The sequence below is a fragment of the Passer domesticus genome, chromosome 5, assembly GCF_036417665.1.
Source record: "Passer domesticus isolate bPasDom1 chromosome 5, bPasDom1.hap1, whole genome shotgun sequence".
Taxonomy (NCBI): Eukaryota; Metazoa; Chordata; class Aves; order Passeriformes; family Passeridae; genus Passer; species Passer domesticus.
Window position 1 is genome coordinate 36,174,820 of NC_087478.1, and position 12,757 is coordinate 36,187,576.

The 12,757-nt window shown below is 34.4% G+C and overlaps 1 protein-coding gene across 1 annotated transcript in view; it reads left to right on the top strand.

Moving 5' to 3' along the window:
* ZDHHC17 (zinc finger DHHC-type palmitoyltransferase 17) overlaps positions 1-12,757 on the top strand; it is a 64,553-nt gene that overhangs the window by 42,480 nt on the left and 9,316 nt on the right. The window contains exons 10-13 of the mRNA XM_064419571.1: positions 2,210-2,310; positions 8,650-8,774; positions 10,723-10,785; positions 11,908-12,001. Of these exons, the coding sequence (XP_064275641.1) occupies positions 2,210-2,310; positions 8,650-8,774; positions 10,723-10,785; positions 11,908-12,001 (383 nt within the window). The remainder of the gene's footprint in view (positions 1-2,209; positions 2,311-8,649; positions 8,775-10,722; positions 10,786-11,907; positions 12,002-12,757) is intronic.

Here is a 12,757-nt window from a genome sequence, read left to right on the forward strand (position 1 = left end):
GCAAAAGATCTTGTGCAACTATAGCTCCTGTAATGCTCTGCTGTCTTGTGAAACCTGAAATTATCTTGGGTTAATACTGCTGAGCTGAGAGAAGCTAACAGCAGAAGAGAAATTCAGTCATTATCCAGAGGAGGGTGCTGAATGTCTGTCTACAAAGAGTTATCAGCATGAATATTGCAGAGAGAAGGCAATGGGAAAGTTACTATAAAGTAAAAAAGACAATGTGCAAGTGTACCATTAAAACTGTTTTCTTTCAATAATTTAAATGCACAAAGGCTTCTAAAGAGATTTATAGAGAGAAATTAAGTCAGAATCAGATTTTGAAGCTTTTGTTGTTGTGGAAATAAGTGACTAAAGAAAAAGGCTGCTTTCTAATAGTGTTTTTTGTACATCTTGTTACCTGATCATAAAGACTTTTAGTTGTATTTATGATTACTTTAACTGTCTGTAAATGTACTTACAAATACACACACACACACGTGTAGTCATATTCCAGTGGATTTTCAAGAGCTGTAGACTACATCATCTCTCCTTTGCTTTTCATTATCATATGTTGCCAAGATAGGAGTACTTGTTGTATCCCCATGCTTAGGATCTTTCTGCTTCTCTGGAGTTGGATGTCACATTTATTTAGAACCATTTGCTTCTCTATTCTTTCTGTATAAAAAGGAAAATATATGTGCTCCTTAAACCTAGTTCAGAAGATTTTAGTGAACTTAGTAGACTGGGAGGGAGGTGGAAGGTTATTGATCGTTTCCAGGATCTTGGAGATGATCTCTTTGGTACTTTTGTCACCTCTCAGGCTTTACAATTTGCTGGTCTCCTCCCACAGAAATACATATTTCTCATTTGTCAAATTCACAACTGTGCCTCCTACAGAAAGGAAGGACAAGATTTCTTCTAATCTCTCAAGATCTGTGTTTTGTCAAGATTTATATTTTTGGCCTAACTGACATGAGTTCAGGATTTTTATTATTTTTATTCTATTATAAAAATACAATTATAAAAATTTTATTTTTATTTTATCTGTTGCTTAATATTTAGTATAAATAATTTTTAAAATGTTTTACACAAAGCCCAGGTTTGAATTAAACTTGTGCTGTTATTCTAATAGTGTTTTCTTTCCCTATAGAATTTTAGCTAATCTGCTTAGCTGTGTTTTGCTCCCTACTTTCACACACACAAAAATGCACAGAAGTCACTGAAGGGAAGATTACTGCAGAGTAACTTCAGAATACTGCAGTGTGTCCAAATATATATTCACTTGTTATTCATCAAATGAGCTCATGTTCCTTACAGGGTTTTCTCCAAAGACTAAAGGAAATTCCACTAGAGAAGAGAGGGATACTGTAAGGGAGTTAAGAAGTGAAATGGAAACTACTCCCTGCACACATTTGTCTGTGGCAGCCCTGAGGGAATCACTACCACAAAAAGCAAAATGGATCAATATCAGGATGTTTAGGCAGATGATGCAGAAATTTTATTTCAGGGAGGTTAGTTGTTTAGAGTATTGTTTTCCATAGGTTTTGTAGCAATTTCTTCTTGAATATGGAGTAGCCTAGTTATTCACCTAGTTTGTCTCACTGTATGTAACTTTATTCAGAAGAATCTTTAAAATGCAAAAGTGTAAGAAAGTCAAAATACTTCTGATGGCTTAATTTTTTTTAAATTAACGTAGCAGCATTTTGTCTTAGAACTTAGCAAATATAGTGATATATGGGAAATTAATTAGTCTGGATTTTTTTAACTTTATATTGGCAGCTGTAGCAGAAGCAAAATACTGAATAATCTGAAATATTTCAAGTATATAGGCTGATAACAGCAAAGTCTCTTAAGCTTTTTTTCTTAATGACGTAATTTTAACATGCAGTTTTCATTGAATGGGTTTTCAAAATGTCTTTAGCACTGTAATCTCAAAACTTAATACAGTTTGCAACCACTGTTCATGTTGCTAAGAATCTCACAGGTTCCTGTCTGCTTGCACAGTGTAGTTTTAGCATGAGTATTTACTCATTCTGCCTGTCTTGGCAGGTTGAAAAAAGAATTTCTTGTGAACTTTGAACAGAAAAGTGGGAAAATGTATGTATAGCATATTTTACAAAATTCCATATAGTACATGTTTTAATAGGAAGTGTTTTCCTGAAGCAGTAGTTCAGGATGTACATTTCATAAATCAAACTTACCGTGTGACATTGTTCCTGTATTACAGGTCATTCTTTGATCACTCCATGCACAGTGCACTGCCTCTTGGAATATATTTGGCAACAAAATTCTGGATGTATGTGACGTGGTTCTTCTGGTTTTGGAATGATATCCTTTTTTGTGTACAGTAGTATTTTTTCATGTTCACAGTATGAAACATATATATAACACTAAGCTAATAATAATTTTTAAAAGGGAATCGCCACTAAACATAGCTATCTGTATTAATGTTAATTATTTTATTGCTTTAAAAATGTGCATAGTATTGCTATGCTTTGATAAGTAAAAGATTTCCCTCAAAATCTACACAGTACTCTGCAGAATTTCCTGTCCTTTACCAACTTCTTATGTGGAAGAATTGTTAGCAACTTTGTAAAATATTGTCTGGCTGTGAGGGGACACAATGTAATTGACTACAGTTTTTAGACTATTCTGAAAAGCAGTAGGCTTTCATGGTCTATATCAATTCCAGTGGAATGGGTTTCATAGTTAGAGCTTCCTAAAGATTTTGGAAATTCCATTAAAGTTTGTACAAACTTTAGATACATTTGATAATTATATTTTCAGTTATTCTGAAAATATGTGTATTAACAATACTAGATTATAGAGATTCACCATATTGCCATATTTTTGTGGTTTTGATTGTCTGTCAAGATATTAATTTCCCTTACTCATGGAGGTAGAAATTGAGTCAGAGTTCACTGGGGAATGTTAGTTTTCCATGGCAAGGAAATAGATTCAAACTTTTAAACAACTTTCTTGGGTACTGTAATTTCAGTAGCCAAGAAAACAAAGTAGAGATTCAATGTTTAATATAGTTCTTACAGTTGTAATTGTGAGGTTTTTATCCTGAAGCTCATATTTCATTCATATATCTACCAACTTGCTTAGATTTTTATTTCTGTTATTCATTCTGATTAAATAGCTTGAAGCGTGGCTTTTTTTTTTGTCATAGAATAATCTTAATTGTCCACTAGAAGTATAGACAATTACCCTAATAAAACCTGAGAATGTCAATAAAATATTGTCCTACTTCTGTCCCAAGCTGGTGTCTCACAACCTTTGCAACAGTCTTTTTGTACAAAGTAGTGGTCTAAGACCTTCAGTTACTAATTACTTTCATTAGAGCTGACACAATTCTGTGACAAGCAGTTTTAGAGACCAAGTGCTTGAGGCCATGTTCCTTTAATTGGTGATTTTAAATTGGAAGTCCTTGTGATAAGATTCCAAATTCATTCTTCTTCTGGAAAATAGCCCTGTAGCTTTGTTGCAAAAATGAAAATGCATACCTCCTTTATTTTTATTAGCATCAGGCATAGCATTGTGGTTGGATAAAGGATTCCTATATTTTTACAGCTTTATATGATTGCTTACAGCAGACTAGAGTACTACTTTACACTTTGGTGTGTTCAAGTGATGAAACCTGTCCTAGTAGTTTTCACAAATTCTGACTTGGGGAAGAGAATTTATAGCCTTAAACAACTATCAGAAATTGCTTTACTGGAACTTTATATTATAAATAGCATAAAGATCTTAATTGCTGCAAGTGCAACTTTAATATTTAGGTATTTAAAGATCATCAACTCTTGTGTGTTTAATCCTAATGGGACAGAAAAGGGCAGTTGATGCAATGTATAATAACGAAAAATAAAACTAAGGATTTGCAGTGCATTTTTTTGAATTTCAGTGTGGTCACATAAAAAATAGAACTCTAAATTCTAATGTTTTATCATGTGTCTTTCAAAAAGCCAGTATTGAAAATGTACTGAGCTTTTTGTAAATGTTTCCATTCTATTGGATTTTTCTCAGCAGCTTCTGAGTCTGGTATATTTGATAAAGTAGGAATCCTACTTTATACCAGGGAATGAGGAATATGATATGTATATTTTTGAGTTTATATAGGAGTTTATGGTCCAGTGCCTCCCTGCCATTGTTTTGCTGCATCCCTGTAACTATATTTTGCTTGTAACACAGGATACTTATGTCTTGCCCCATTAGTGTAATCCAGTTTTCTAGTGTGTGTAGAGTAGGAACGAAAATGCCTTCAAAAATCCTACACACTAAGTCACTATGTTTTAGTTTAGTTTTATTTTTAAAAGAAAAAAAGTATTTAAAATTACACTTTTAATAAGGTGAGACTAGAATTTCACATTTTGTTCTTTTTCATTAGTATTTATAGGTATAACATTCTCTTGTGTCCTGTAAACGTCCTGCCAAGATTATACCTCAGTTGTTCATGCAGTCTTTTCAGTTCCAGCTGAACAAATACTGCTCATTATGTCAAAAGGTTCTTACAATGTTCTGTTTTTCTAAAATGTCAGTGACCCAAACTATTCACAGTATTTTTTTTCTTCTGCTTGTATTTGGTGCAAATGGGAGTGTACAGTTTTAATTAAGCAAGCTTTTATGGCTATCGCATCCTTTCTGAGATTATATAAGGCAATTTGTGTTTTAAAAAATAATTTATCATTGACTAATACTGTATTGATTGTCTTATTTCAAATATCTTCACCAATTGCTGGGGTCTAGGTTAAAGGAAACAAACATTAAACACTTTTTCAATTAGTGATCATTTTAAAACTGGGTATAAGAGAATTCGTTATGATTTTAATTCTTTCACAAAGCTGATACAATTGTATAGGATTTAAAAAACCAACAAGCTAATTGGTACAGTTAATCAGTTAAAAAAAATTTATTATCAAAATTAGTTTCTGGAAAAGAGCAAGAATTCTTAATGCAGAAAAAAAGAAGTCAACAGCCGTTTTTCTACAGGAACCAAAGACCCCAAAAATCCAAACTCTGGGCCCAGCTGTCCAGAGCTTCAGTTCCCACATCTAAATGCTATTCCTAAAGTTAAAAAAAAATAAGTTTAGAAAAAATATACAGTGTGGAGGAGATAGGCTGACTTAATTTGTAAGTTAAGCAATTCTTTTATGTCAGATAGAAATGGAGGTAGAGGGCTTTTGCAGAGCTTCAGTTAATTACAAACTGATTTTGTCCAATAAATGCTTAGTCAAATGAGGCTTCTCATGTAGCTGGCTGCTGTTACCTGCCTGGGCTCTTAGATCCACATGTACAGCTGTTATGAATTGGGGATTTGGAGCATCTTTCTATAAGGAAAGGCTGAGGGAGTTGGGCCTGTTGAGACTCAAGAAGAGATGACTGAGAGGGGACTTCATCAGTGTTTATAAGAGTCTGAAGGGAGAGTGTCAGAGGATATTTCCAGGCTCTTACTAATTGTGCTGAGCAGTAGGACAAGGCAGTGGGCAGAAACTGATGCACAGGAAGTTCCACCTGAATATGAAAAGGAGCTTCTTTACTGCAAAGGTGAGCATGCACTGGAACAGATTGCCCAGGGAGGTTTTGGAGTCTCTCCTCAGTGTTCCAGAACTGTCTGGACACAATCCTGTGCTCTGGTATGACCCTGCTTGAGTGGGAAGGTTGGACCAGGTGACGCACTGTGGTCTCTTCTAGCCTGGAAGACACCAATTCTGACCATTCTGTGATGCTGTGATTCTGTGAATTGGCAGGTTTATTAGCATGTATTTGATCTCTGACACCTTACACTGGCTGCAGATTTTTCTGTGCAGGAGAAAGAGATTTTTGGTTAGCAAAAGGGCATATCTGGGTCTATAATGTGCATTTTGGCTTCATTTCAGATGTGTATGAAATCAGACCTGATAGCAGGAAGCTGCATGTGTTTGGGGCTTTTTAAATAGACTACAGTTCACAATGAAAAATTAACTTATCCCATGTTTACCTGACTTAGGGGTTGTGTGGTGCTTTTTTGGTTTTAATTTTCTTTTTTGTGAGATAATCTTTTTGATTCCAATTCCTGGAATAATTTTCACCGTCTTGTAGTTGTTCTAATAAATAAAGAATATTGATCAGGACTAAAAGTAGGAAGTGTTTTGTGGGTGTTTCTGCTTTGTCTCTCAATGAAAACTGGGGAAACTGCATAAAAGAGGAGCAAATTGATGGTAAGGCAGGAGGTGTGAATGCCTGGTATATTATGCATTTTGCAGCCTTTGATAATATAGTAATGTACTTTTTCCTTGTGCAACTGTAAATGAGAATGTTAACACAAAATGAGACACTCTAGAGAACCAATTCCCTACTCTACTCTGAAGCTATTGCAGACCTACAAGAATTTCTTACATGTGAAGAGTTTTGAGAGATGTCTGATGCAAGTTGCTAAGATCCCTTTTAAAGCAGACTTCAGAAGGGAGTTCAGTATGATTTTAGATACCTGTAGTGCAGGCATCTGTACTGAAGTTTAAATACTCTTCACAGCCAGTGACAAAAAATAGCCACTTGTAAGGCTCTGCTTCTCTTACATGATTTAAATACCTTGATATATGGGACGTGGCTTTTTTCCCTTCCTGATGTCTGTGAGGGCATACTAAGTGATTCAAAGTGGGTGAGATGAATCATACACCTGAAGTTGTTTACCTACATCACATGCTGGAAATACCCTGAAGAAAACTTTTAAATTCTCGGGTAGTCTCCCAGCTGCAGCACAGAAGTCCCTTATCTGCCACAATTTACATTGTCAGCATTGTACTTATCTGACACCACCATGATAAAAGGACAGAGAAAACAGGTTCTGTGAGGTGTCTCTTATGTTCTCTCTGTATCTGAGGGAGTAAAATGGGGGAGGAGTCCACTGAGACAATGGACTGCTGCTTGGTTACAGGTTATACAAATTTAAGAATTCCAAAGCATTAAGGTTATAAAACCCCTCTTAGTCTTTTCTCACATCTTCTTTAAAAGTCTAGACATGACGTATAGTATTTAGAAATAGGTCATAAAATTGGTTCCAGTTGTACCGTGTTTGTACCTTTATATGTACCTGATTAAGGTACATTTAATGGAAACCAGTTTTCACTGCTGTAAAAAACCCAGCAATTATTTTAGTATTCTAAAGAAAATGTAACCTCTCTCCAGCTAAGCAGTTCAGTTGCACCAGCTTATTCTTGGCAGCAAGTAGCTTTAAGAAAAAATAGGAAGAAGTTGGATTGTGTAAATTTTGAAGTCAGAGTTTTTCATCTCTAATGTATAAAGTAGAGCTGGGAGTGTTTAGGTTATGGAATAGCTGATGTTTTTTCCCCCATATAGACTTGCAGTAAACTTCTTGTTACTGGAAAGATTAATTGCCTTTAGTAAGCTGATACTAACATTCTGCTATATAAGATACATTATTAAAATTTTAATTCAGCTTGCCAATATTTATTAGAAATTCACAGCCAATTCCTTGCCCCAACAGGAGGAAAACAAAAATCATTTGTGATACACTTCACATGAACAATGAGATTTCCTGATAATTACAGCAGTCACAAAGAGGGTTTGCATTTCTGGGTTCTTTTACATCAAAGCTATTTAGATCTGAATGTATCTTAAGTTTCTCAAAATGCAGTGTAATTTGGGTGTGTAGTGTTTTCTGCCTGAGTACTAGGTGTCCTTTTTGTTTGAATAATGCTGTAGAGGCTTCTGCCACCACAGATTCTATCAAGTGGGGTATCTTCTGGCAGTTGTAACTGGCAGTGACAGCAGGTGACTTCTGTCAGTTTTGTCAGCTCTTTTGTAGGTTAACGCGAATAAATAATTTTCCTTTTGTGGAAGAGAAACATCTTAAGTATTTGCTTTTTCAACATCACTGCTAAAAATGTTTTAATTCTCTGAAGAAATGTCAAGTGCTGTAAGACTAGCATGTTACATGGCAAGACGTTGAATGCAGGAAATGTATTTTAAAACAAATGGCTATTTTCTGTCTTCATGGTAAGTGATTTTATAAACACTTCTGGAGAATAATAAATCCTGTGGTTTTTTAAGTATTAGACATATTAGTATGTTAAAAATAACTTTCAGTGATGCAAAATATGTGTATTGCCTCATTACAGGACCAGGTTTCAGACACTACCTTTCTTGGAGATAAGTGCTATTGGGACATGATTGCCGTGCAACAGTGGCCATTGCAGCAAAATTCCTTCTATGGCCAGAAACAGCCTGTCCTGTGATAGCACAGGAATGTCAAGTCACTGTGGACACAGGCAGTCAAATGTCTGTCTTATAAATAGAGCTCCAAAATGTTTATTCTGAAAACAGGAAATAGTTATTAAGAAGATAAATTTCATGGGATTTAATTTAATTAAAAGAGAAAACGGTTTCAAAAACTAAACTATTGTTATTCATCCTTTAGAAAGATAAATGCTTTACAAATAACTTCTGGAACAAACCATTCTTAAAGTGAGTTTTGAAGGTCAAGCAATGGAAAATGCTGAGTACCAAGCTAGTTGTTACAGCAGTGCTGAATTTTGTTAATCTGAAGACAGTGACTCAAGGGCATTAGTAAAATTTAAATTTAGTTAAATTTAGTTTCAGAATTATCAGTGAGAATGTTCAAGAGGAAATTCAGTTTTACACTTGAGATTCCTTGACTGTAAACACATCTCAATTTTTTCTTTATACATCTTCCGTTCCTTGCTAATAGTGTTGCACTTTTCTACAATTTTGGAAAGTCCTGGAAATCTGATCCAGGAATCATCAAAGCCACGGAAGAACAAAAGAAAAAGGTAAAGTCAAGAGATACGAACTTGTTCTTCAACAGCTTTCCATCAGTTGATCATAGTTTACTGTTCAGTACATTACATTCAGTACATTTTCAGTAAGTTGTATAAAAAAAGGTTTAAAATATTGAAGGGTCTTCCAGATCTATTTTTTAACCTCAAGTCTTAACCGATGTGAAATTGCATATTAGTCATTTTGAATAGCACAATAAAATTGTAACTTGAATTTTCAATATTAAAAATTTGACAAGCAGTTAAGTGAAAAAGGAAATGTGAAGTTTCAGACTTTTGCCATACTGAAACAAATAGGCCATTATGGGAAAAGTGTTAGTTAATTTTATTCCAAACTTCTAAGCATCTCTAATTTTCTTTACCTTTCTATCTAAAAGTATTAGACTGACAAACATTTTGAGGCTAAAACAGCCAAAACCCCAGGAAGTTTGGGGTGGGCTTTTACTTTGGCATAAAAGTCAGAGAAAATATGGGTGATCTAATGATAGCTAAGACATTGTATCATTATTAGCATCTCATATTTTTATTTTTAATTAAGTGCATTGTTCTCAACAGCCAAAATGAGCATTGAATATGCCAAAATTATACAAGCAGGAAAACCATTTTGTTTTGTTTATGTTTCCTAGAAGCCAACATTCCACCTAAAATTAACTTTGAGCTTCTACTTCATGGTTATTTGTAAAAAGACCTGTGTGGATCAAGATCAGACCACTTGGAGTTATGTCCTTATGTAGAATGAAAATATAATAGCCATTAAAAGGATGGTGTCGATGAAATAATTTGTGTGTTCTGCAATAAGCTGTAGCTGAGTTCTTAGTCAATATGCAGATTTACTCTGAAAATTCAGTTTCTAATACTGCCAGTTTGCCAAAGTAAATTCCCAACTAAATTCTCCTCCTTCAACTGGACTAGATTAAGTAGAGTAGTCAACTATGACACTTTGGATTGGATTCAGCAAATTGCACAAATATGCAGGTTATTTGATGTACTTGCTTTAGTAGGCGAGTGTGGTTCCAAAAGCCTCGTTGAACAGGGTAGGAATTGCAAAATGCAACTTCTTGAGGCAGATGCATATGGCTGTGAATGTTTTGTATTTCTTGCATTGCATCTAACCACATGGTAAAATGTTTTGTTACCAGGGATATAAACCACTGTAGGACATGTGTAGCACTTCCTAACATTTTCATAATTTGTCTTCAAGTATTTAATGCTGAGTTAGCCTTTAACTTTGAAGTAACTAAGTAAGAAAATTCTTTTCATTTCAGATGACCATATTAAGTATGTTTAGAAATGTGTAGTAAGCAAGAATTTCAGATGTTTGTTGTTTTAATATGTCATGTCCTTCATCCTGTGTTACAAAATAATCCAAACCATTCTTAAAGCAAGTGAAGGAATAAATGAATAAAATATTCCTATAGTTCAAAAGCATAGAAGGTAGACAAATGTTTACAAAGTACAATGATGTGGAGCTAACTGAAGTGGTCCTCTGTCTGCACAAGACTTATATTTAAAAGCTCTTCATCTGCTCTTGTTCAGTTCTGTTCTCCTGAGGTTTGGGATTTTGCTTGTGGCCAATACTGAACTCCAGTGTTGAGTGTCAGACCATGTACATTCGTTTCTGCATCCTTTTTTACTCTGTAGTGTGGTGTTATACTCCCACTGAAGTCAGAGGGACTCATAATGAAGTTGTGCAGGGAATCAAAAGTCACACCAGCAGCACTGAAATCACAGTAGGTGACTAGGAATAAGTATAAAATAGAATTAGTTTAGAAGTAAATATGCATATTGGTTTAATAAGGTAGATTCAAAATCAGTTTCATCTGAATTGAATTTGTTCCTGTATGTAGAAAGTACCCAAAATAAAGGGTTCACAGCCACAGGTCTGAAAATGCTTGTCACCATTTGTTTTTATGCTAAATTCTTTTTTTTTTTTTTTCTGCAGACAATAGTAGAACTTGCAGAGACAGGAAGTCTGGATCTCAGTATATTCTGCAGTACCTGCTTGGTAGTATATTTTTTGATAAATTTCACTGTTTATTTTTATTTCCTTTAGTGCTAAGCCAAAGTTAGTGTTCCTGTAATGAACATGTATTTGACCTTATTGCATTTTCAAAGGCAGAATTTATTTGTACTCTTTAATCTAAGCAGTGTTTTCAATACATTATATGTACACAAAAATAATGCAACAGTGAGAGGAAAAAAATTATCACTGTGGAAATAACTTGCCAGTGTCAAAATTCACGCATCCAGTATGTCTACCAGGTTGGTTGGTTATACACCTAGCAAGTTATAAAAATCACATATGACATTCCACTACCTCCATGACTTGAAGTAAAATCATGTTGTGCTTCTAGTAAAATATTTTTTCAAAGATTAAGTGTGTTTCTCTATCTGGCAATATTCAGGAGTGGGGGAAAAAAAATCTTAACTTTGTAAATATAATGTGCTTTTTGTTTGAAAGTTAACTAGCAGATACAAAATGCTCAAGCATATCAGTGTTAACCCTGCAAAACTCTGGTGTATGTGGAATATGAATGATGTTTAAATCTCCAAATTGGAAGCTGGAAAATTATATACAGATGTGACACTTAAAAAATTATGTGTCTGTATATACATATATATTTCAGACCACTTCTTTCAAGACATAACCTTTCAAGAAAAATTTTTGGGAGTAATTTAGCATTTTAAGTTTCACTGAATTCTGCTTGTTGAGTGATATTTCTGTCTTTAGAAAATAATCTGAAAAGTTTGTGTTAGAGCTTGGTTATGAATGATGAAAAATCATGGAACTCAAACTCATTCTGTATTTTCATTGTTAAAAGCTGAAATGAGGCTGGTTACTATACAAAGCTCAATAGCTGGAGGTGATAGAAGAACTTTGTATGAGAAAAACAATTCTTTGTATAAGAGAAAAAAAGTGAAAATCATTTCAGTGCAGTTGTAAGGATGTGTAGATTAAGCTAAATAGCTAGGATTGCCTTAAGAATTAGCTTCAAGTTTGAAGTTCTCTGAGGAATTAACACTAGCACAATCAATTTACATTTAGATTGAGGGTTTGTGTTTTCTTCTGTTTAAAATACATCAGGCTAACTTGCTTTTCTAAGCAAATGTTTATTATCTGTTTCAGATACGGAAGCCAGTGAGGTCCAAACACTGCGGTGTTTGCAATCGATGTATAGCGAAGTTTGATCACCACTGCCCGTGGGTGGGCAACTGTGTAGGTGAGGAATTTGCTAAAATGCTCTGCAAGGTCTTGCCTGTTCTCATTTCACAGTGGAAGAGATTTGGCTTCTTAAGAAAAGCTTTTCAATATTGAGCTCAATTCCTTTTCTACGTGTGATTCTCTGCATTATTCTCATTTGTATTGTCTATTATATACCCGTCCTCAAAATTGTTCTGTGTCTAATTCAGTTTGCTACATATGTATTTTAATTGACATGAAGTTTAGTAATGAAAAGATGCAGAGCTTAACTGCTGAAAACACATGTCCCAGTTCCACAACTGATTATTATACTTTACAAAAGATAAAAATTTTCATTTTGACCAATGATAATCAGTAACTTATTGGTAAAGTATACGTATTTAAAATTATTATGATTACACGAGTTAGATTCAGAACAACTTCCTATTGAGGTATTTTCTTTTTAACCATCCAGGTTGTCTTTTGTTCTCCTCAGTGATTATGAAAGGAATGGATATAGAACAGAAATAAAGTCTCTAAATGCTGCTATTTCCAGTCATACTTTTTGAGAAACTTATTTGAAAACCATTATTATGCAGGGAGCACTGAAGACCTCTCAGCTAGGAAATGAGTGCAGCTTGCTTCACATGTTTAATATTTTAGGACACAAGCAGAGGTAACCTTAATCTTGGGGAGGAGTTAAGAACGGGGTTCACTGACAGTTGACAGTTTCATAAATGCTTCATTAGATATAATGAAGCATTTATGCTTTCAAATAGATGTAGTTTGGTCTGAA